Source organism: Apis cerana, linkage group LG11 (assembly GCF_029169275.1).
Source record: "Apis cerana isolate GH-2021 linkage group LG11, AcerK_1.0, whole genome shotgun sequence".
Classification (NCBI taxonomy): domain Eukaryota; kingdom Metazoa; phylum Arthropoda; class Insecta; order Hymenoptera; family Apidae; genus Apis; species Apis cerana.
In genome coordinates this window covers 12,062,706-12,088,694 of record NC_083862.1, presented here as the reverse complement: position 1 = coordinate 12,088,694, position 25,989 = coordinate 12,062,706, and the positions used below count along the sequence as shown (strand labels likewise).

General features: G+C 32.8%; 2 protein-coding genes and 1 long non-coding RNA gene across 16 annotated transcripts in view; 1 reads left to right on the top strand and 2 right to left on the bottom strand.

The window, feature by feature from the left end:
- Window positions 1–14,530, bottom strand: part of LOC107995031 (nuclear factor of activated T-cells 5) — a 50,506-nt gene extending 35,976 nt beyond the window's left edge. For 10 of the 11 annotated variants that reach the window (XM_062081908.1, XM_062081926.1, XM_062081917.1 and 7 more), the window contains exon 1: window positions 14,321–14,525. In XM_062081908.1, the coding sequence (XP_061937892.1) occupies window positions 14,321–14,393 (73 nt within the window). In that variant the 5' untranslated portion in view covers window positions 14,394–14,525. Of the gene's footprint in view, window positions 1–14,320 lie in introns of all 11 variants that reach the window. The other variant, XM_062081910.1, reaches the window with a different exon arrangement.
- On the top strand, window positions 5,984–10,364 carry LOC133666981 (uncharacterized). Its single transcript, XR_009831973.1, has 2 exons — window positions 5,984–10,171; window positions 10,241–10,364. It is a non-coding gene; the product is annotated as an uncharacterized LOC133666981 (long non-coding RNA).
- Window positions 14,531–15,009: 479 nt separating the features above from the next.
- Window positions 15,010–25,635, bottom strand: LOC107995148 (putative golgin subfamily A member 6-like protein 3). Of its 4 annotated transcripts, none has more exons than XM_017052481.3 (7): window positions 25,463–25,632; window positions 24,597–24,651; window positions 18,560–18,915; window positions 18,311–18,451; window positions 18,083–18,223; window positions 17,683–17,835; window positions 15,010–17,301 (listed from the first exon to the last, which is right to left on the bottom strand). In XM_017052481.3, exons 2-7 carry the CDS (start codon window positions 24,628–24,630, stop codon window positions 17,209–17,211), a joined length of 918 nt encoding a protein of 305 aa, XP_016907970.1. In that variant the 5' UTR covers window positions 24,631–24,651; window positions 25,463–25,632; the 3' UTR covers window positions 15,010–17,208. The 4 variants fall into 4 exon arrangements, with proteins under 4 accessions (XP_016907970.1, XP_016907969.1, XP_061937955.1 ...); XM_017052480.3 differs by lacking the exons at window positions 24,597–24,651; window positions 25,463–25,632 and adding exons at window positions 19,909–19,998; window positions 21,032–22,206; XM_062081971.1 differs by lacking the exon at window positions 17,683–17,835 and having other exon boundaries at window positions 25,463–25,635.
- Between the last annotated feature and the right edge of the window lie 354 nt (window positions 25,636–25,989).

Here is a 25,989-nt window from a genome sequence, read left to right as displayed (position 1 = left end):
TCGAAGTGACCCAAAAGGTCGATCAGCCGCGATCCGCTCGCTCTCGTTACTGTCTTCTCTCCATTTCTTCTTCTTCTTTCTTCTTTTTCTCGTCCTTCTTATTATTTTGAAAGGAAATTTATATGCATTTATATACGAAGGGAAATTGTGGTAAGAAGAATCTTTTCATTAGTTTAAAATAAGGAGAAGGAAAACGAATGGTGGAAAGTTGATAAATTAAGAGTAAATGGGTATTTGAGTATATATCGATTTTCTAAATCGATTTTAATTTGGTATACGGTCTTGTGGTTAATTTCCATGGAAGATACCGATATGAGAAAGTTTTCGAAGATAAAAGATTTTACTGAAAGTTTTATTGAAATACAAATAAGAAATAAATGTAAAATAAGTTTAACAGCGAATAATTTTTTGGAATTAAAATCTCGGAGAAAAATCTAAGGAGGACGAGTTGATTGCTACTTGAAACTTGTTGATTTATATGTGAATTTACGATGATCTATGGATTCTTTAGAAAAATAATTAATGTAATGGTGAAACATATGGAAGTTTCGAAATTAATTAATGTTCGTGTTTGCTCGAATCCTCGCGGGATTTCACCTTTCACCTTTTACATTTCAAGCAGGTAAAGCGTGGTAAAGCGAGAAGAAATGATGCATTTTCCTGTCGTTCAATCAATTTCTCAACAAGTCGAAATATCCCGTCCAATAAGAAAAACGCATTTAGTCTCTCCAACTAACGACATACGTACGCAAACCCGTGATAAATTAAACAAAATTTCAATCAACATCTTACGATTCAAGCCGCCATTAAACTCTAGCTTATTAGATTAAACGTAAAATTATATTACTTATCTCGCCTAGATAATTCCCCAATCGATAAACTGAAATGAAGCGAGGAGAATTTTAAAATTCTAGGATCGACATTTTTCTCTCATAATTTTTGGAATAACGAAAATAAAGATCCATCATTAGAAAAAGTACGAAAGAATCGACGTGACAATTAATTTCAGAGATATAAGATGGATGAGAGAGCGAGACCTCTTCTAAATCAATTCACCCAGCAATTATCGTATCGCATAGCATTTAACCAAATTAACCGAGCGTTTGATTAAATTGAATTTAAAAAAAAAAAAAGAAAAAAAAAGGAAAGAAAGAAATTAAAAAATTATTACTGCTATAATTAGCTGCTTTCGACGCGTACGTACATATTTCGTAAGCCAGAGATTGTTTTCTCGTAGCGCCGGAGAAAAATTCGCAATTAAACGTCTAATCATTTGCCACGTTAATTTATTTCCGCCTCGAACTTAATTGCCCGCGATAATGGATTCGTTGCCGCAATCGTTTGGAACACCATTCCATCGGCGAGACTTTCGACGCCAACAACCAACTTTCGATCCGAAAAAGTGGAAGAAAAAAAAGAAAGAAAGAAAGAAAGGAAGGAAGGAAGAAAGAAACACTGGATCGGTTTTCCACGTCTTCGATCGGATCTCTTCTCGAGATGTCCGCTCGATTTCGATGCTCGACGTTCTCGAGTCGAAGCTTGTATTAGACGTTTGCATAAGTTATCGGCGAAACGAGACGGTGTAAATAGGGATTAACGGTCGCGAACAGAAGTCACGTGTGAGACTAGAAAAGCAACAGCATCGTTAGTATTAGTTATTATCTGACGACCTTCTTTCTTTCGCGGCGAATCACGCTCTTTCGATGACTGCGAACTCAAAGAGGATTTTTTTTAAATATATTCAGCATCATCGAACGCCGTTGAAAAATAATGGAATCGGATCGATCAATTGTTCCATTGAATTATTACTTAATTATCGGAAGGGTGTATAATTTTTTTTCCGCGACATTGATTCAACAAGAAAGATCGATTCTTCTGCATCCATTTCGTAAAGATCTACACGTACGATTCGTTACAAGGCGATGATCTATCCTCGCCGATCGAATGAAACACGCGATTCAATTACGGTGTAAAGATAACAGGAAAAAGAAAAAAAAAATGGAAGCGATTTGGGATCGTTACGCACGATGCACAGACCTCGAGTCGACCTCGAGTTTTTTCGAAGCGAGATCAATTTTCGTTGGAGACGAGATTAATCAAACGCTAGCATTAATCAGTCCACTCCCACGATTTCGAATTCGTGAATTTATTCCGTGGAAGTAATTGGAACTTGTGATTGTGCCGGCCAGAAACGATTTTGGACACCGTCCACGGCAAATAATCGGGCAAAGTCGATCAACTTGGAGAATTGCGGAGAACTCGTAGGAGTAGCCGTGGATAAACCGTACAGTTTCGATGAGAATTCGTAAAAGGGAATTCGACTTTAGCCGCGTCGGAAGAAGACACCGTCGAAAACTGATCGATGTCGAAACATCCCTCGGCCGTAAATTAACAGCCGGCCAAACGAATTTCACAATCGTATTTTCTAGGGTAATACTCATCTCGCCCATCCGTTACGACACGCTAACGGACTTTACGTTATGTAAAATGTTAATTAATACCGGTGGCTCGATACACCGGCCAAGAGCAGGAAGCCACGAGTTCTCGTTCCGATCTTCGAGAACAAAGCGCCCTGTATTTCCCTGAAACTGTTCAAAACCGCTCTCTAAACTCGCGACGGAACGAGACCAACTGTTCGGCCGAGGAAATTAGACCCTTGATTGGGACGAATTTATCTCGCGGACGGCTTCGGGGGGCAAATATTTGCCAGGCAAATTTGACGATTTTTTATGAAAAGCGTACACAATGCGCCCCCTTTCCAAACTGTCGGATCAAAAACAACGATCTATTCTCGAGTTGAAAAAAAAATCTCGAAAACGAAAATAAAAATCGATGCTGGTTAACAAAATTTTAAAAAATTTTTTGTAAACTTTCTCTTTAATTCGAAGATTGAATGTTGTACAGCTTCGAAGTTACAAGCAGCAATCCAGAAGTAAAAAAAAATCTCTAAGAAATAAAGAATAGCGTTAATACTACTTTTAATGCCACATATATAACATGACAAAAATTTTCTCTAGAAGATCTCTTTCTTTTTTTTCTTTTTTTTTTAACTCGACTCGAAATAAATATTATCCGTCGCGTGTAATAACAAGACGTCCTTGAGACTGGTATACTCATACCGTTTGATGCTTGTTTCGACGTCAGTCGGCGCATAGGAATGTCGGTGACCCGGGTCTATCATCGTAAACGCCGTCTCGTCACCAGCCTTATCGCACCTGGTAGACGATTATTCTTAACGCGTCAACGACCCTGACGATCAATTAAGAACGAATTTCTATTAACGACCACGCAATTACTTCCCATTATCGTCGTATTCACTATTCACTAAAAACGTTAGCAGCCAGATATCGTGTCTCTAGCAAGCGTAAACAAGTATAATCTCTCGAAAGAGGATCGCCCCCATCGAGGAAAATTTTTTTCCTCCAATTTATTTCCACAATTTGATCGAATTTCATGGGAAAAATCGTCCTTACTTTGTAAAATCGTACAAAATGTTTTGTCTATTATAATCGTTGGAGTCGAGATTTTTATCAAATTACATATACGTGCGTGTGTTATTCAACGAGAGAAATAAGCACACACACACACACCGCTATTTATAAAAATTATTGATACGCCTTCTGACTCGTGATCGATATAAAAAAGCGATACGATCGCGATGGGTGGTTACTCTTTGACCCAATGAAGATTGAGATTCCCTTGTGGCGCGACTCGAGATACGTATAACAAGATTGGATTTCGCTAGGGACTCGTTCAATCTTTTCAGGGTCGAATTTATCAAGGGTCGGAATGAGAGGTGGCCATTGAGCGTTGTGGTTTAAAGACAAGAAAAAACGAGTTTAGTAATTATGTTGATGATATTCCGTTTTTAAACAAAACAACACCTCAGAGGATTTAAAAGAAGCGGCACTAGGTGCGATTCTAAGCATATTTAATTCAGCAGTATTTTAATGATGAAATGAGAGACATAAAGGGGCGGCAATTAGTATCTCGCGAGAGGTTAAACAACGACAAATGGGTATACACGCGCTACAACTCGAAAGCGACATCTATCCTCGACCACTCGGGGAGCAGTATTGCCAACAACTAAAAGCATTTGAACAATAGAAAACTTTCCAAGAGTAAAGAAATTGTTGTAAACGTTAGAATGTTATAACATTGAAACGATTTTTCGAGCGAATTTCTCTTTTTATCTCCTTCTTCCTCTCAGAAAATATCACTAAATGAATAATATGATATGCCTACATTTAGACGTTGAAATTATAGAATTATAAAAATGTCAGCTTTATAACGCTTAAATTTTGTTGTCTTTGACGAGTATGAATCAGAATTTTCAAAATAAATGATATAAAAAAGAAAAAAAAGAGCATTCAAGAAGCATCAATATGAAAGAATAAGGAATGCCGATGTATTATAATAAAAGGTGTGGAAAAGTGATGACAACGATATCACGACTGGTAAAATTGAAACGCGATGTAAGTACATCGTTCGATCGAAGAATCGAATCGACTTGGTTTATCGCGAAAATTAAACTCGAACGGGTACTCGAAAAATTCAATTCGAGTTTATCAAGAGGAATCATCGGTTTATTAATTAACTCGAAAGGGGGAGAACGAGAGAGGCGCGATACGGCGTTAATCGTTTCCTTTGTTCGAAGCGTAAAGAAAACGCGAGCATTTTTAACGATTGCAATTGGTCTTATTAATCGAGCCGAGCACGAGTATTTAGGTCCATCCTCGTCTCTTCTCTAAGCCGCGATCACAGACTGAACAATCGTTGGTAATAATACTGCAACAACGATATATAGCACATCGTTCAATTTTTAGAAATCGAGTAGAAGAAGATCGTAATTGAAGTTGGTTAATACTATCATTTGTCATCGTTATCAAGTTTCTATCTATCGTACGATAGTCGGTCGACGTGTTGAGATACAATGTTTACAATGATTTTACGCTGCTTCGCTATACAGCCTTACGATCCATCATCGAACGAAAATGCGTCACTATGAGACGTCGCCGCTAGACTTATCTTGTGCAACGAGTTACGTGACAGTGGCGTGAATCTCTTTGCCAGTGGAATGAACCGTTACACACGTCTCCTCGCGTGTACATCTCTCGCTGCATCTCGTTACGTACGCGAGAATTAAAAAAAAAAAAAGAAGAAAGAAAAAAAAAACGAGAAAAAACACCTCGTATCGACAGACGTTAACGTCTTGTGACGTTTTAATACGATATAACACGACACGATGCAAGAATTTACATTTCGATTTTTCACGATGTCACACGAAGTCATCGTGTTTACGTGAGAGAGATTGAGACGCGATTGAAAGGTCAATGCAGAGAGGAATAAGATGTAAAAGATCGTCAAATTGTGCGTCTTATTCGGTTTGACATAATAAAGAACATCGGCACGGCTATTAAGCTACTCCATGTTCCACCCCTGACGCGAATTCATTCTTCTTCGTTTCAGAAGCGTGATCTATAGGCGACATAGCTTCGAACGCGAAACGTTACACAGTGAATGCTGTTCAGTCGAGGCTGTTAGAATACCGGATGTAATAATTTGGATTGTTTTCTGCTTTTTTCTCTTTTATTTATATTGCTTCGATATTCTTAATCTTGGAAACATGTTTGAAACGTGTATCGACGCGAATCATAATTCTTAAGGTATTATGACATTATCGTCTATGAATTCTAATTTGTGCAAAATATGATAGAACGTAAATAAAAAAAAAAAAGATGTTATTTATATGTTGAGTTGTCATTTAAAATAATTGTGATTTGATATTACTATATATACGGAATTTTAAATGGAAAATTAATTATTCATTCTTCTCATTTCCATAATGTGTCTTGAAAAAAAAAAGTAGTTAATTGATTACGGAAAGATTCAATGAAACAATATTCGTATATAATAATGTGTCGTAAAAATGATCGAGATTCTTCTTTTTCGAGTATCGTATAAGGGAATTATACGCAAAAAAAAATCAGATTTTCGATTTACGTCCAAATAGTACAAAAGCAATTTTTCAACGTGACTCGATCCGAACGACATTCGTTGGCCAAGGACGTTATGATATTTCATATTTTCTTCTTGCTCGAAGCACGAATTCAAACAAGGTAGCGACAAGGCCGATTAAAACGCGCTCTACGAATACGAAAGAGGGACAGGAAGGGTGAGCATTGCCTCCAAACGTAAACTGGTTTTTCTTCGATAAATCTCCTCCACCGTTACCTTGTATCCGCACGAAGGAAAAATAGTAGTATCGAGTAAAATCGAAATAATAAAATAATAAATGAGATGACTTCTAGACCTAGATCGAAAAAATAAAAAGAACAGTCGTAAAAGTGGACGAGATATCAAACATTATCGGATTTTCCTGGCCTGCCAAGGCCGAAAAAGAAAAATAATAGCCGCGAATTTTTTTTACGACTTTGCATCCAATATTGAATGAAATGATTCGAGCAAATGTCGATTACTATTGTACGACACGTTCAGTGATGCGTGAGGTAAACACAGAATTTATTCCAGATTCGTGACGTTCGAACGTTTGGCGAGGTAATACGGAAACGTGAGCGGAACGCCTTTTGCCGAAATTTCGCGGGAATTTTGAAATCTGGCCAGACATCGACGGCTGGGCAATACTCGAGCAAGAGATTTGTATATTTAATTCGATTTGATGTGAATCATCCTACGTATAAATTCAGACGTGAATCCAAAGAATCGATCCTTTCTTCGTTTATGCAATACAATTTAGAATATTCTAAATGAAACGTTAACGCGTTTAATTTTACGATTGACAAAATATCTATTATTAAATATATTTACCAAGTAATTTAATTTTCGAATAAGATATATATATATATATATACGTAGAAATATTAGAACGCGTAAAAATAAAGACAAAATATTACGACTTATGTACATACAAATTCGTTTGGCAGTCAACGTTGATAAGCGACTTTGAATTATTGCGTTCACGTTAGTACATGTACGTCTGGTGATTATATACCTTCAGCACAGTCTAGACGCAATTTTACGATCGATTTTATTATACAATATATGTTATGCAATAGAATTCCTATTATTTAAATGAAAAATCAGATAGGCGTTGCAACAAAGAAAAAAAAATGATTATTAACATATACATAATATTTATCTTTTAAATTTAATATCTTCAACATCAAATCAAAGGTCACCTTGAACTTTTCACACGAAATTCGTGTATATTTCTTGATTATATTATATATATATATATATATATATATATATATATATATATAAAAGACATTAAGATAAATTCAAGAAACGTAAAACACTTATATTCACGTATATTATAATCAAAAGTTAATAAACGTTTACAAGAAATCCCACCTTGAGATTTTTCTTGCAGTCGCATACTTAGAGAAACCTCTCATTTTAAATAGAAACAAGTATAATTTAATCGTCGACCGGTTGTCAATAAATATCGTACGTACAACGGTAGATAACATCGACTTCCTCTTATTAAAAAATACGCGATACCATCGATGATATACATCTCAATCGACATTATTCCATGTATAATCGCGCTGAAGCAAACGAAACGGTCTGTCATATACAAACAAATATAAAAACCGATATCTTGTTTCTGCTAGGCAACCGTGTACCAGTGCTTCTGACGCAAATTTATCCCCCCGTATCGCACTCCCGTGATGATTTCATGCGCATTCGCGATTTTATTCGACATATTCGCGTCTCCTCCTCCACCAGAGAACCAGTCTCCTCCGCCAGTCGAACCCGAGGACACATTCCGGCTTTGCGTATATACTTTCGAAATTTACTTTATAAATTTATGTAAGACCAGCATTTCGTTCAGAAAGATTGAACTACGTTCTATTAACAAACTTTAAATTCTATTCTAAATTCTAAATTCTAAAATTCTCTACTTTTAAATTTTAAATTCGTATTAGAAATAAAGATTTTGTTCGATTTTTTTTCTTTTTTCTTTTTTTTTTTTTAGGAGTACTCAAATTTAGATTAGCACAATCTCTATAAATCGAAATCGATCTGTGTAAGTCAAATATCGAGGTCTCTACGTTTGTCCCCGAAGTCCAATCATTATGGGAGTAGGTTCAAACAAATTACAAGATATTAAAGGAAGCGGATCAATTTGAAAAAATAGTGGATTGGTTTTCGGCTCAGGTCCGTGGGTACGCCATCACCCAAAGGACTCACGAAAGCGGGTTTGGAACTACGTGAAACGAACGTAGAGCCTCAAAACCCGTCGGTCCCCCTTGCGGTAAAGTCAAACTAGAAAAATACCATTCACGAATTTCTCTTTATTCTATAAGAATATTCTTCTATAATTCTATAATCGTTTCTCTATATTATATTGAATTTTCGATAAATCACTTGAATCACTTGAATTTTGAAAACTTGGCGATAAGATGAAACATTTTTTTGTGATTCGATAAATTTTACCAAGAGATTTCATCCGATACGTATCAATAATCGAGAACGTGACTACGGATGCGAGAAATAACAGTCACGATCGCGTTAAATAAAAATCGTACTCGAGTTTTTTCCTTCGATAATCGGTTCAACGCGCTCCTCTCAACTGTGAAAAATTTGCATTATGTAAGTGATCATGCTCAAACATTCTCAACGTTGATCGATCTCGTTAAATTGTGACATATGTTTGAATCTATACGCTTTTTCTTTTTTTTTTTTTTAGGTCATGTTAAACGATAAGTTTATCAGAAACGGAGATCGTTCGATCGAATCGGGACAATTTCGAGAATGAGCTCGATCTATCTTTAGAATATAGAATAAAAATTTTTATATTTTACATCATACACTTTGCAAACTAGAAAATTTATCATTGCTGAACTGGTATAATATTAGTTCGAAAAGGAAAATCTTTTAAGTGTTAAGATACGGATAAATAAGGTACACACAGTTAGCGTTAAAGTTGACGTTTATCATGCACGTTAAAAGGAAAAAAGTAAATTAATCCAAAGATTCTATCCTACAAACCTATTTTACCCACGATTATATTTAAAATTATCAGATGTTATCAATAAGTTATACACGGAAGTGGATTCTTTTTTATCCTTATTTTTCCCCCTTTTCCTTTCCCCTCTTAGTGCAGTATATTTTTCCTTTTTTTTTTTTTTGAATTTTTTTACAAAAATTGTTGTAAAATCGTTTAACACGGTAACGCGAACGTCAACCAGATAATTCGCGTATTATCACATAGCTCGATGCACAAGACGCGGCCTAAATGACGCGAATACGATAAAATTGTACACGGTGCGGCGCGTGTGACAGTAGCAGGATCGACACTCTCGGGGGAGGGGAAATGTAAAGATTCTTTTCAACCGTTTCGCGTTGGAACACGCGAAAGGATACGAATCGATAGTCGGCTCTCTTACGTAACTGTTCGCAGATAAGCACGCTAGAATCCACGACAATCTTCAGAAGTTAAGTGTCAAGCGAGATAGCGTGTGCTCGAAACAACGGGTGCTGTTCAAATTAAGAATTAGATGTTGAAGATGCAAGATCCGCCCGTATATAAAAAGAGAAATTAATCCGGGATTGCATTAATTTCAACCGGTTGATAAATACGACGATGATAACCGTGTTTATGTAATATTTTGCGATCGTTTCGAGTGAACGAGAGGGAAATCGCGTAAATAGACGTTTAAAATAGACACGTTCGAAAATTATTGCCCAACCAATGTTATTTCCTTCGTTGTTAAACCGAGCGTCGTTAATCGGCCGGTTAGCTTTGAAATGGGAGGGGGAGAGAGAGAGAGAGAGAGAGAGAAGGAAGAAAAAAATTATTTTTTTCTTTTATCAAAATTCGTACGCGCGTACGACGTACACATATGTATGCACATATATGCACCGTGAACCTGCGTGGCCAGTTGATTAAATAGCACGATTTTTCTTGCTAAATGTAACCCCCGCGATAAAGCACGGCGAGGACGGATAGGATCTAAAGAGGCGGTGTCGGGCGCCGCGGCGCCAGTCGTCCCTCTGTGGTCAGGCAGGAATTGTAGGCCAAATGAAATGCAGTGGACAACCGGGAGGGAGAAAAAAAAAAAAATAGAGGACTTTCGAGTGAATTTCCGATTGAAAGTCCGAGATGAAAGCCAATCGTGTTTTTCATCGGACAAATTAATCTGTAAATACGATTTTAAATATAGATTTAGAAAAGTATTTACGAATACTTATATTAATTATATTGTTACAGGATTTATATGCTATAATCAATATTTTGATAGCGTATCGATGTCGCGATGAATGAAGGGATTAAATGGAATTAGTGATATTTAGGGAGCATAAAAGGAAGACAATAAAAACATATCTATAACGAAGAAAGCGTAAAAGTTATTTGAGAGAGAATGGAGAGAGAAAGGCTGCATCGACCGAGAAGGTGGCACCGTCATAAATTGTTAAGATCAGTGTAGATTGACGGTGATTGAAACTAGATTACAAAGACCTTGAGTCGCTTAACACCCGTCGTTGGATTCATTGACCGTTATTTCTTCGAGAAAATTTTGCCGGGACTCGATGCAAAAACGTACATCCGACCGGTCCTTGACGACTTTTAGGCGTATGATAATTCGCCAACATATGCGTATGCATTCGCATCCAAATATCCGAATTAAGTCTTTCGAACTCTGGACCAAAATATGAAGATATAAAGCGATTCGGCAAAAAAGGATTTTTTAAAATATTGAAAATAGAGAAAAGCAAGGAATTCGAAAATAAAGATAAGTGATTACGATAGAAATAAAAATTTTTTTCGAATAATGAAAAGTGTGGGAGAATTGTCGCGAGGGAATCGCTGCGTCAATACGAATCGATAAAACGATTATTATTCAAATAGGTTTGCATCGGTATTAAAACGCTCGTTTAGATTCGCTGCGCTAGGCCGAGGTCCGTTCGTTGCCATCAATTAAACGCCTATATACACTGAAGCCATGCATTCGTAGAACTTTGGACAATTTCGATAAGGGTTCAATTGATTTATTTTTTCCCTTTCTTTCGATCAATGTCCATTAATTAATCCCGTTGTATGCTATGATATTAATAATAATATCGTATCGGCTTAACGAAGTATGTGATGGAAGTATACGATGGAACAATCGATATTTACAATTACATTCGATCGTACGAGCAAAAAGTTTTTTTTCCTCGATTATAATATAATATTCATAATGATAAATGACACTTTGATGTTTAAAAAATTTTGAAAGTAATTATCGATATATCTTCTATTTTTTTTTAACCTAATTTAATTTTAACCTAATTTAACCTAATTTAACCTAACCGATTTTTAATTAATATAATAAAATACATAATTTTTATTTTTTCGAATAATTATTTTCAATAATATGGTACGATGTAAAATAATTTTCAAAGTTAAAAACTCATAGGCATGCAGGAAACTAGTTCCACTTAATTTAACCACTTGTATATTACCTATACCGTTATCCTATTCGAAAGATATCTGTCAGAGATACGTGGGCCATTATAGTTATTTGGCTGTTGCAAGATACAGATTCTATAACTGGACAAAGTTTATATAAATCTGTAAAGTCGATATCATGGCATCGCTATCATATCGAGAAAAAAAAACACTAATGCTACGAGTAAACCATAAAATTGGTCAATGAACGATTTCGAATTACGAATATCACCATCGATTTGAATTATCATAAAATTAAGAGTCTTTCAAGAACTAAAATCTGGTTAAAAATTTTTAGATATTGCAGACGCAATAATAATATGTTATTTTATTTGAGAAACGCAGAAATTTTCGCAGAATTAAACGAGATAATAATTTATATTCCGATGATCGTAACCTCAAGAAAAAATACAAAAAGAAAAAAGAAAAAAATATATTTCGAAAGCGTTAGAAGCCACGTGGCCCGTCAAGCATCATTAATGAATGTAAATGATAATTAGTTTTCTTATCATGGTCGAGTTCTATGTGAACGGTCTTTATTCTCATTACATTAACGACATCTTTCGTTTTCTATATTTTCGTATTTTGTATTTCTTTGGTAATTGTAGTAACGATTAAGAAAAATGACCAAGTAACCCATAAAAAAAAAGAATAACAGTTTCATTCTTCTTATTGACAACGCGCTAGTCATTTATATTAACGATAAATAAATTTATATATGATTTAAACTAAAAATTTATCTATCGTCGACTACAAATAAGTACTGTTAAGTAAAAAAAAAAAAAAACAATATCATTCGTTATTTTTATTCAATCAATATTTCTTCTTTAAATATCGTTTAATATTAAGAAAAAAATTAAAAATCAAATTTATTCTTTAAATATTCATTAACAAAGGAAAATGGAACAAATTTTACGAAACTTATAAAAATTTCATAAATTTTCTAATTTTATTGTAAAAATTGCATGCGGTAAACTCGATCGATCAAGTTTTAGGTATATGGCATGCTAAAGGAACGGAAAAGCGCAATACGAAGACAGAAATATCGCAAGGTATCGAACGCGAAATCAACTTGATGCGTTCCGTCGGGTTAAAAACATCGATCCGCGTCTTTATCGTCATGGTAACACATGCACTTATACAATTATCCTTGTGTGAAACTATTGAATGTATGTTTCCATACGATACTGTGACGGTATGTACGCACACAGTCGTACGTCGATTATGTACGAACATGTACGTACCTCTCCTCTATTTGTTATCTTACTCTATCTTTCTTGCTCTATTCTTATCGCAGCATGCTAAGAATGCATTTTCACGGTTTCACTAACACGCACCTTCCGTGTGATGTGTGCGAAACAAATTCATCTCGTTGAAATAGTTTTGTAATAGAGAATAATTCAATTAAATCTATAAATTGTATTCCTGTAAAATTATCGACAATAGGAACAATTTAACAGTTTTGTCTTAATAAATTTATTATTATTTGCGCGAATATTGTCGTTGATGTAAAAATTGTATTTGAAAATAGTAAATCCAAAATGTTATATAAATATTTTAAGAAAAAATAATAGTAACTTTTGATAATATATATGTAATAGTACTATTGCATAAGATTAAAACGTACCAAGTGAAATATTATTAATATTAGAAATACATATCATAGATATTTTATATTCATATATATGTAAGTAGTTATAGATAATGTTTAAAATCTATAAAATAATAATTTTATGGCGTATTTTTATATTTAATTAAATATAAATTAATTAACAAAAATTCTTTGAAAATCTTTTTACATAGAAATAAAAATATATAAAATATTTAATTTTACATAAAAAAAAAATTATTCGTAAGACGATTCTAATTGAAAATAATCTAATGCGAAATTAGCTACGCAATTAACACAAAAAATGCCTTACAAATTTTACTATAATAATATATTATAAAAGGATAATATTTTGCCCAATTAAAAAATATAATTAATGTTAAATAATAACAATATCAGTTGCATGTTAAATGAAGAAATAAAGTTCAGATTTATTGATAAATCGCTATGATTGATACATAACGAATATTAATTTATCCTCAAGTTTGATTTGAATTTATATAAGAAATCTTATTATCGTATTCCAATGGTAAACTCGTACCAAGACTGACAGAGAACTAAGAATCAACTGATATCTAAAGTATCAGAACCAACTATGAATCATGTTTACAAATACATGAGAAAGAAATGCACTTATATATGCAGCGTATTGAGGCGTCCATATTGAAAACAGCATAACCTCACTAAATGTTTTGTAGCGCATGTTATCTTTTTCAATAATGTATAGAACTGATTTTGCTTTAAAATTACTTAATTTAATTATCATAAAATTACTTAATTTAATTATCATAAAAGATCAATAGTCATATTTATGAAGTAAAATATAAATACGCAATTATTTTTTTCTCTTTTTTAAAATGTACATGTTTTTATGTATAAAAACTTTAATAATTGACATCATTGCAATCGAGTATTCTATGATTTTTTAAATTTTATAACTTACAAAAATATTTTTACTTTAAAAAATACATATCTTGAGATTTTATCGCTTCAAACAAGTATTTCAAATTTTAATATGCAAATAAAACATTGTTTACATTGAATACACTTTTATATAAAATTTAATAGTTAATTTCATAGTTATTCACTAGACGTAAATTAAAACACGTAATTAATTTTTACATATTCGGCCATATTGTGTTGATACCATGGAAAACGATTAGAGGGACCGAGAACGCAGCAGGGCTATCTCGTCGACTGGCAGGCGAACCATTTCGCAAATTTCCTGGCATACCAATCTATCCACTTACCGGCTGTGGCTTTGGTGTTTTTCCCATGATGCCTCCTGTTCTTCTTCTCCGATAATCGGCTCTTCAGTAACATCGTACACGCACTTTATCACGATTTTTATCACTTGTCTTACACTGGCTACGCATTATTATTCACCCGCACGGCAGCCATTTGCCCTCTACCTACTCGGCTATAAAGCCTGCCGCCGTTTCGTTTAGCCTTTGGCTTTCGGCCATTCGACAGCTCGTGACGTCATCTGAATCTTGGTGACGTATCTATATTTTCCTTATTTTCGAATAATTTAATTTCAAAATTAAAAGATTATAAGAAAATTATGTATTAATTTTCTATACATAATATTTTATAATAAGTTTTTAGATAATTAATATTAATATAAATAGCAAAATTATTGTGATAAAAATACGATATATTTTTTTCATAATGAACAGGGCTCTTTGATCCATAGGAAATTAAATAACATTGCTAAGATTTCGAAATAATCTGTTTTACCAAGAGTTGGTTATGTTTAAACTGTAAACTAAAATCACGGCGCCAAATCTATACGCTCTAAAAATGAAAAAATGAAAAAATCAATTAAAATATCTCTATCAAATTACGTTTTAATTAGTAAAATAATAATACTCAAATTTATGAAATAAATCAAAAAGAAATAATTAAAAGGGTACTTGTAATAAAAAACAAATTAACATAAGTGCGTGTAGGTATGGCCTTTTACTTCACACAATGAGATTCTCTTTTTTTTAAACACATATTATTTCAACTAAAGCTTAAATAAATGTCGAAGGCAACCGATATATTATTAAAAAATTGGTTTCTCGCGATATCTTTTTTGTTCCAATAGAAATTTATTTTGTAATAATGGTTTTGCAATTGATTTGCTTCTGTCGCTCCACTATAAGACAATTACCAAAGCTCACAAGAAACCATACGTACATTAGTAACCATATTACATATATATATACCATCGCATAGAAATCTATATATATATATATATATTTATATATTATAACGCAAATTGAAGAGAGGACAATCATAATATACATACGTCGGGCATCTATATAATAATTATACGAAATACATTTTGCAAAAGATCACAACAATTATGCAAAAATAGACGTTATTCATCACTTGTCATAACCGCAAGAAAAATGAAATCTTTTGTCTTTTTTCTTGATGTTGCAACACGTGACAAATTAACCGCAACACTCGGCAATATAAGTGTTACAGTTGTATATTCGTCGACATAAAAATTCTAATGTTTTCTTTTTCAATCTCTTTTTTTAATTAATTTTTTTTCTTCGCATTAATTTGCAATAGCCCTTTGTAAAAATTTTCTGTGCAATTTCAATACCTAAGATAGTAAGGTATCAATATCACTGCGACATATCTTCTTTTTATCTCTTTCTCTTATGACGATACTGTGACCAGAGCTAAAAGTTTCTTCTCGTTTATGGTATCCCCTATATATATGAATATCTAAAAAGGCCGAGGAACCATTAGCTGCCTATTACATTACGAGAAAAATTTGCGAAAGTATTTGCGAAAACTTTGCTCCGGTACGGTGTTTACTTTTAATACTTCCAGCGATGATATATATGAACAAAATTAAGGCCCCTAGCCACGGTATCCGTTCAAGCATAGAGGAATTAAATGTCTCTCTCTCTCCTCCGTTCTCTCTCTCACATTCTCACTTAAACACTACACATTTTTGACAAATAATTAAGTCATCACAGAAGCATCATATTATCATATTCAATTAGACTACATATTTTGTGAATCTTGTTTCAGTTAGCGCAGTAATATTACAATGATCGAGTACAAAATGGTTTTAAAGTTTTCAAGCCTAGTATAAAGCACTATTATATATATTATAAGTGTGCTTACATGTCGGCACATACCATACACATACATATGTATAGTTATTATATATGGTATGTGTACACACATATGGTCGCAATTACCACTTAAAATCTAATTGTAGCGATAGTATTCTATCATTATTCTACGATTAAAAGCAAAATTTTAATGAACAAAACACCAAAAAATTATATAAAAAAGATATAAGAGTTAAAAAAATGATTAATAGGAATAAAAAATTGTAAACATTTGAATGCGATAATCACGATTATGATTTCATTTGTTTTTTGATTTTAAATTTAAATAAAATAAATTTTTTAATGAGATAAATGATTAAACAACAATATCATATAATTATTAATAAAAAAGAAAATATACAAAAATAAGTATTAATAAGTAAGAATTATAAAATATTAATTATTGACATACACAATCGACCACAATACATAAGGTATTTTTAATGCCATCTTTTAGAAGATCCACAATTGTGTAAGTGGTAGGCACGTTATAACTGAAAATATTTTACACGCCATATCTTTCAATCAAATATTCGTACATGTTAGTACATATATTCGTGTACACTTAAAAACAAAAAAAAAAGTGTATTTAGGTAAAGGCAGTGATATTCCTTGCACAAGTAGAAAGTGAGAGGAAAAATTGATTAATTCTCCACAATATAAACGTTTCTTTAATCATTTCGAATATTTTATCTAACTGGATATTTAATTCCCCATCCATTGTAATAAAATAAAATCATTAAAATTGCAAATTTCTTCAACTACTATTAAATCGCTTGCATAAGTTCTTTAATTTTCTTTCAGCGAACGAAAATGGCACAAAGCGTAATGGAGTCTGATAAAGCACAGCGAGTGCAACTCCTTAGTTTATTTCAAGGTTTAAACACATAACTCCGATGATCTATTCAGCGAGTGACTCTGCAAGCTTGTAGTCAAATCCCGCTCTCCTCTTTCCTCGATTTTGTAACGATGAAAAGATATTTTAACGAGGATTGCAATTAAGAATAAGGTTTTTACCCAGAGCTAGCAGTCTCCTTTTCAGCAGGCAAAGCAGATTGTTCAGATAGAGCTGCCTTATTCTGTCTTACCATCTCCGCACGCCTCTCCTTTAGGAAAAGAAAAAAGAAATGATAATTTAAACTGAAAATTTATAAGGATCATCTATTTTAAATTAAAAATGTTTAATTATGTCATGCTAATACTCATATTAAGCTAACATCTATTATAAAGTATAATAGCTCATAAATGCAGGATCATGCTGAAAAGAAAATGATAAAAAAATTAGATATATAATTATACATAATATAAACAGAATTCCTATAATGAAGATTTTCTGCAACATAATATGGTGAAGCACGATTAAAATTGATTAAAAATTCTAATAATTGTAGCCTAATGAAGTCATAGAATTTCTACTGAAACTTAATCAGTGAAACTCAATCAGAGACAATAAGAATATTGAATCAACAAAAAAAGGACGAAATTACATGCTGGCGAATAGCCTGCACACGACGTTGAATCTCTCGCTGTCGGTTCTGCTCCGCAGTAGAAACCCTCTTGTCAAATTCGAACTTTTTCACCAGAAGTTCTCTCGTGGCGCATTCTGCTATCTGACGCACTTTTGCTATCTTCACAGTGTTCTAAATGACCATTTCAAATTCCCTTATTGGGTAACATTGTCTACAAAATGTAAGAAAGGATTTCCACTAATAAAAAAAGCCAAGTTTAGAAAATTACATTCCTACATATCCTGTATTTTCGAAACTTGACTGAATCGCATACTAATTTTACAGAAGCGAGAAATCCTTTCTGATACTAGCAAAAATAATCCAATAGAAAATTCATAAAACTAATATTTTAATTCTGAATGATATACAAACGACTTACATGATTGCGTAGCTTTTCTTTCTGTTCACGTTCGAGATTCTGACGACGTTCGTGAGCTTGATCCAATTTGCCTTGAATTTGGGATTCAAGTTGCTGTACGCGCTCAGTTAATCCTTGACGTACACGGGCTACTTGTTCCTCCTAAAAATCAAAAAAATTAAATAATATATAATATAAAACAACATATATAAATAATTTTATAAATACAAATTAATCAATAATACTAACATGTTCTTTAAGGCGATCCAGCATCTTTTTAATATTTTCATCACGTTGAGCAGCAGCAGATTTTAACTTCTCTTCAACGGCACAACGAACTTCTTGAGTTTGTTGTTCGAGACTTAAACGAGTTTTTTCCACACTTTCTAACTATAATCAAAAATACAATAATAATAATGATATTTAATAATAATAAAATTAAATAAATAATATAGATAAATAATAAAATTATATATATAAAAAAAATGTTCAACTAACGTGTTCTTTCAATTTATTCTTCAATTCTGCAATGTGAGCCTCTCGCTTTTCTTCTGTATTATTCATTTTAGCATCCAAAGATTCACGAGTCGCAGCGATGAAAGCAGCGCTAAGTTCATCTTTTTTGCGAGCTGCTTCTTCAATTTTGCTAAGCTTAGCGGCAAGAGCAGCGAGTTTATGAGCTTCCAAAGAAAGTCTTCTTTCCTCTGCTGCTCGAAGCTTGTCTTCAATAGCGACTTGTTGAGTCGGACTCGTTTGTGGGGGCGACGGTGCTCTTTTCGGTACTGTTGGTTCTGCTAAGATTACCTCGTAACACAATCCACCCTTCGATTTCTCTTGGCATCGAATCTCAGTTGCTATGACGCATTAATAAATAAAATAAATTAGTAAAGATATTGATGATTCAATGAAATTATTACTTAAATATTAATTAATGTATGTAAAAAATATTAATATATTCTAAAAAATATTATTAATATAAATATTATAATATTATAATATTAAATATATAATACTTGTATTTATATATATGTTTTATATCTAATGTTGTAAATATAAAACAAGAAATTATTTGAATGTTTTAATATAATTCAACGATTAATTTTCATCATATCAACTAATTACAGAATTATAAAATAAATTAATTATCGCCACTTGTAACGTAACCAAAATTTGTATATGCGTAACAACAGCATCTTTATATTTCTTCGCTATTTTACATATTGTTTCCTATCAAACACAATGGAATTAAAAACATCCGTCTGCCAGGTCGACGAGATATAAGCCATTTTAGCAAAAAATTTCTCCATTCCATTTATTCCATCCAACTCGACTTCGTTCGAAGTACACGAGGCAATTACGGAAGTATGACTCAGAGACGCGAGAAGGAAAGATCGATCAGCCTACGGGACGATTGTCTTTAGGCGCCGCGACGTCTAGCGTCGACACACGCACATTTCAGTAGCCACCCTACGTACACCATATCAAAGTGTTCTTCCGACATTTGCCGGTTTCGATTTATAATTTATCAACGATAGATTGGCGACTGTTTGTCACGAGTTCGTTGCACTTTCCAGCGAATACACGGATAATCGATCGAAAGCTTATCCACGTTTCAATCAACAAAATGCTATGCTAAAAACAGAAATATATCAAGATATTCAATAATAAAGTTTTCTACCTTAATCTTTGATTTTTTCTATATCATTAGCTGTTAACTATAAGCGATTTTTTAATTAAAAGATAAATATTATAATTAAATTTAATTCAAATGATTAAGTTGATTATAGAAATTAAAAGTTAATAGTTCAATGGCGAGATTTGTCGATTAAAAAGCGGCATATACTCACTAATAAACTTTACTTTCTTCGGCTGTTTGGTTCGCGGCTTTCCTTTGCCGCTGGGCTTCTTGAAGGGAGCATTGCCCCTTCTATCTCCCGCTTCGAAAATTGAGAATCAATGAGTGGCGTATTACTGTAGGGACCAGGAAAACAGGAATCGCGTTTTAATTATCGGGAAATCGATGCAACCGTCTCCTCACTATCGGTTAACAACCGAAGGTGGCCATCTTGGGCCGCACCCCGATCGTTGTATAGAAGCTTTCCATCGAGCACGTGCGTTATCGACTATTTCTGCAATTTTTCTAAATACATGCAGAAATTCGATGCAATTCATAAATTAAAAAGGGAAAAATGGACTTAATTACATTATCATTCTAGTGAAGTGGTGCAAACTAGAAAATAATAAAACAAAAGTAATTTCAAAACAAATTAAAATATTAAATTAAAATAAAAATGGAGAATAATGATATTACCAATTAAATTTTTACGGTAGATCAGCAGCACTAATCGATGATAATATACAATAGATACCGATTAGTAGAAGATAGAGAAGAAATTGATCGAACTGCAGCTACCTGGGATAATACGATACCAACATAATATCGACCATCGTTGACTGCGGTAAAAATATACCATCAAGTTCAAAACGCGTATATTTAACAAGAGGACGTTTAAAGAAAACAGGAAATTGCTTCGCCTCTTCATGTATCAAATTAATTCGAATATGGCATATTCGACCATCGTTGAAAAAAAGAAAATTCTTAATAGTTTACAAATTAAAAAGTAGGTCTAGTAAAATAAATAATATAAATAAATAAAATAATTACATATTTTTACAAAATCGGTTTAACAATGGTGATTTTAAAGTTGATTGGTATTGGTGAAGATAGCGGATAGAGGTAAGAAAATCCCATGTTGAAATAAATGCAAAGATATCATAAATTGGATTAAAAGAAATCTTTCTCATCACTTCGACCGAGGAGTCATTCACCATTGTATCGACTCCTCCCTTCTTCTAGCTCCGTACAGTACACGAATTATCATAGGAATATAAAAAGGAAAAACTAGAATACGAAAAACGGTTGCATCTTTCTTCCCAATTATAATAAGAAGTGGCGAACAGAGCACTCACCTATGATGCCCAAGGGTGCTTTGCAGCTATGACAGAAGCACTGCAGCACTGAGTCGCGCACAAGACCGATCAACATATTTCTGATATTGAGTTATTAGCTGTTACGCGCGAACTGCGCTCCGTATTTAGCGAAATTAAACAAGCTCGGCAAACGACTACGACAATGAAAAGAGGGAGCGCAAAAGAATCGGCGAGAGGACACGTCCGAGCAAAGAGGAGGGCCGGAAGTGGTTAAACTCGTATCTGGGGCGGTGGCTGGAGGGCGACTGATCCGCACAGTGCGCCACGACGCCCGGCGTCGCTCAATATCCACCCACTGGCGCCTCTTGCGCCCCTAGTCGCGGCGGACCACCCCACGCTGCAGCGAACAGCCTACCCGACGACAAGCCACCCTTCCACCTCTACTAACCTCCAACCTCCAACTTCCACCTCGAACGGCCTTAACATACCTATATCGTGGACCCGGCTAGGTGCCGGTCGCTAGGCACGTGTGGAAGCCTATGTGGAGGCGTAAAATACCATCTGTCCAACCCCAACCACCGTCGAGCCTCTTATATTTTGGCTCAACCCTGTACCAATGCTTACTGATCAATGAACGATATCTTTTTTTCCACGAGCTTTCTAAAATTCTGCAATTTATCCAAATATATATTTGCGTTCTTTGATCTTTGCAAATTTAAAAAATTCAATTATGGATCATCATCGTGAATATAAATTTTTACACATTTCGATTCGATCAGTTTTCAAGTAAAATTCAACGGTTTTGAAAGAAAATATTTTTTAATTAAATAATATCGAAGTATTGTACGTGAATGAGTATTGAAGTATCTCAGTTTTTTAAAGTTACTCATTAATTTTCCGCAGTTTATCGATTTTAATATACGAAAAGATTTTACGTAACTAACGCCCTATTTCGCGTCTCTCATAAATCAAGCCCTACCACTATCCTGCCCTTGCTTAGCTGCGACATCGAGAATACGATCTTCGAATTGACGATTTTGCAATATGCACCCCTAAAGAGGACTCGTGGAATGCTGAGAAATCTTGTTTCGATTGTTCCGATATTCGTGTTAAGCACTTCTACTTGAATTTTACTTCAATGTACTTAGACATATAAAAACTTATTAATTTCACGACATATAAAAAAATTTTAATTTTTGATCTTATTTCTTCGACTCTTGAAAAGTCTCGATAACTCGACCTCTTTCTAAAAAAATCCATCAATATTTTTTGTTAATAATTTGACATTTAAAATAGATTGTCCTTTTTACGAAATTATTTGTTATTTTATCTATGAACATATCATTCACAACATATCATTCTATTCTTAGACGATTAGATTGTTATACTCATTTTCTTGATTTTTTCAAATTTTTATTCGGTTACGGTATTTTAATAAACCGTGAAAATGATTTCAAACAAATCATAGACAATACCAAAGGTAATCGAAGTGAGAAAATATGGGACACAAATGACAATAATCGTTGTTCCGTAAACTTTTCCATTTGACAGGAGAACGATCGAACAATCGCAATGTCGGGATTCCGTGACGCATTACGGTCGAAGGATACGCCATAAAGTGAATGAATCTCCTACACCTGGATCGATATCGTGGAATATTTTCAGAACTCAGAACGAGGGAATAGGCGATGTTAATAATGCAGTCACCCTTTTTTCACCGGTCACGAACTGTGGTAAATTGCGCAGAAATCGAAGTGATATATTCTAATAGAAATCGAGACTTGATATTTACCAAGATTTTTTTTTTAGATTTTTCCATTTAACTTTCCAACATTTTTTGTTTAAATTTCATCCAGCACAATTATAAATTACATCATTATATTTCTCCATTCCAAAAAACTTATTCTGCAATTAAGCAAATAAGATAGTAATAATTCCATTGCAATTAGAAAATATATTTAATTGAAAAGAAAGAGCAAATTCATGGAATGTTGATCTCTTGATTATATTTAATGAGTTTCACTTACTCGTTATATTTAAATAAATTTAAAAATTTTAAAAGTTAATAAAAAAGAAAAAAAAAAGAAAAAAGAATCGAGCGAAATCGAGTCTGGTCAAGAAAAGTGCATCGTTTTAAAACGTGATTTATCATTGCATGCCCTTTAAGGAAGGAAGAAATTCAACAGTGAGTTTCACCGAGGGGAAATGATTATGGGCATTTCACCCGATATATCTTGCACGCTGTACCAGACAATCGGATTAACCTACGCACCTCAATGTCACCGTGTGTACGGTGTTTAAAGTCGACCAGAGCCAGTCTCTTTCACGAATGCAAGAGGAACTTGAATCTCATTCTTCACAACATCGAAAGAAGAGAGTGTGAAAAGAGCGACGAACGAGGTTTAAGTCGCGTGTTAGTATTGACGCAGCGTTCAATTGTGAAACAGCATTATTTATCGATACGCAACACTTATGCGGGTTCCGTTACACTGTGTATCCGGTAATGGGAGATCAATAAAATTGTTCTCCATATAATTATTCGTATCGAAATTGATATCAATCAGGCGATGTATAAAATAATCTTCATAATAATATTCTAGTCATATTTTCAATTATTATATGAATTTTATATGAAACTTTATTCTGCAAAAAAATACTTTTTATCGAAATTGAATTATTTTGTTTGAAATATAAGAATAATTTTACGAACAATGCAAATTTTATTTTTTAAATTCCAAAATCAATTTCTGAAATCAGACATAAAATAAATATATATTTTGAGTATATACTTAAAAAAAATTAAAATAATTAATCTTTATTAAATATAAAATAAATATTTAATTTTCAAATATGAAAATATCACAATAATGATTTATCGAAAAAAATTTAGTGAAATTTTCATAATTGAGAACCACTGAAAAGCGTTCGAGCACTGCAGTTGAATCAAGCTGCAGTTGCCACGGCGAACTGCAGACTACACTCCTCCGAGGACGCCAATGGAGGGCTCTGACCTCTTCTTGGCAACTATCTACTTTTCGCTGCTTTAGGGTGTATTCCTATTCCCATCTAAATTGTCTTTGATTAACAATCCTTTGTTATGCTGAGTTTATTATTGAACGTGCAAAAATATTACGCTTGATTCATGAACAACCTCTTTTTAGCATAAAATTTGGGTTCATGATTCATAACAATTCTGGAAATTCGTCAGAAATAATGACTTGAAAAAGTCATTAAACATAACATGCATTCAATAGTCATATAATCAATCACATTAATATGTAACACTTATACTATACTTATTAATTTGTATACAAGTGTACAAATATTCGTATATATAATATTTAATAAGTTATATTATTCAAATCTTTAAAATAAAATTGAATCATTAATCATAAAATGATTAATGATACAATGAAAAATTAAACATTTATATATTATAAGAAGGTATATCTTCTACCTATAAATATATCGTATAATTGATTTTTTTTTAAATTCAAGAAAATATATTATATAAATTAAAAATATTAATTATGAAAATTATTATTTTGTTATTATTTTTAGAAATTAATATGAAAAATTTTTATACAGAAATCTTGTCACTTACATTCATTAACGTGCGATTCAGTAGCCGCAGCCATTATGGCAATAACTGTATGTCACTGTAAAATAATATATCTGATTTTATAAACTGAGATTAAAACTAGTTCAATTTTCTATAAATATTTTCCTCTTAATTTAATATATACGTATTTATTATATTTAATCATTTTTATTACAATAATGTCATGCGTGAAACTTATTTCAAACAAAGGAAGTATGTAAGAAAAATGTACGCTATTTATACATTATGACTAAATTTGAAAAATGAAAAAAATTGAAATATTTTGTATTGTATATATGATATATACTTTTGAAGATACGATAAGGGAAAAATTATATTGTATGATGTATTTGTTATTTCTATATTAATTCTATACCAAACAAAATAAACGACATTCGAAATTTTTCAAAATTATTTGCACAATAGAACAATCAAAAAATCAGATATGTATATATGTATATATATATATATGTGTATATATGTGTATATATATATATATATTTCAATATATTCAATAATATTCAATATATAATTTCATGACATAAAAAATATTCTTTTTTATATTTTTTGAGAAATATGTATTTTAACAAAATTATTTAAACACAATCAAAGAAACTTGAAGTTATGATTACTTCTACGCATGATCACATTCAAAAAAACGTATTGCAGTTAAATTACAAATCGAATGCGGAAGATGACGTTTAGGATTATTGTAAAAAAAAAAAAAACAACGGCACTTTCTTTGTTTCGTATTGAACATTGATTAAGTATAAAAGTGGATAAGCGAGATCTCTTTGTTCCTATTCGTGGCGTCTCTTTGTCACCAAACAAACTTATCGTTATAGATTGGAAATAAACATTTAACTTACCTGTTTTTCCTTTAAAAGAACAAAGAAACGATTATTGAACAATACGATAGATACTAGAAATAGAAACGATCACCAATACACTGGATAATGCTAGGAGATCTGAACGGTCGCTGGACTTGCTGGCTGCTTTTATTGCGACATGCAAGTATCTTTGTGTAACCAACGATTCACACTGGTTAACATTTGGCTACACGTACGACACATACGTACATTTTGTCAAAGTGCTCGAATGTTCGGGAGTTTTCATTGGTCGAGCTTAGTGATCGGTTCATCGTCATTGGTTAGTTTGAATTTGAAGCGTTGGCTGAATTGTAACAGGACGTGTCATGTGAATCCTTTACCACGCATTCGCAGTACTGTTTTCATCGTTTAAAAGATGATCGTTGTAAATATATCTAAACGACGTAAACACTGTTTTATTTATATTTTTTATAATTGTAATTTGACAATTTTGTTATAATTTTAACGTTGTATTATTTTATTAAAATATTTATTTTTGTCAACAAGAAATTATCACTAATTATATA

What these genes read in the sequence shown, in the direction of transcription:
- LOC107995148 (XM_017052480.3), bottom strand. Translation starts at nt 21,107, where the DNA reads ATGTTGATCGGTCTTGTGCGCGACTCAGTGCTGCAGTGCTTCTGTCAT. An exon ending in GAAGAAAGTAAAGTTTATTA is followed by an intron (nt 18,916 to 19,908) that starts GTGAGTATATGC and finishes AATGCGTCATAG; the next exon opens with CAACTGAGATTCGATGCCAA. An exon ending in TGCAGGCTATTCGCCAGCAT is followed by an intron (nt 17,302 to 17,682) that starts GTAATTTCGTCC and finishes CTTTTCCTAAAG; the next exon opens with GAGAGGCGTGCGGAGATGGT.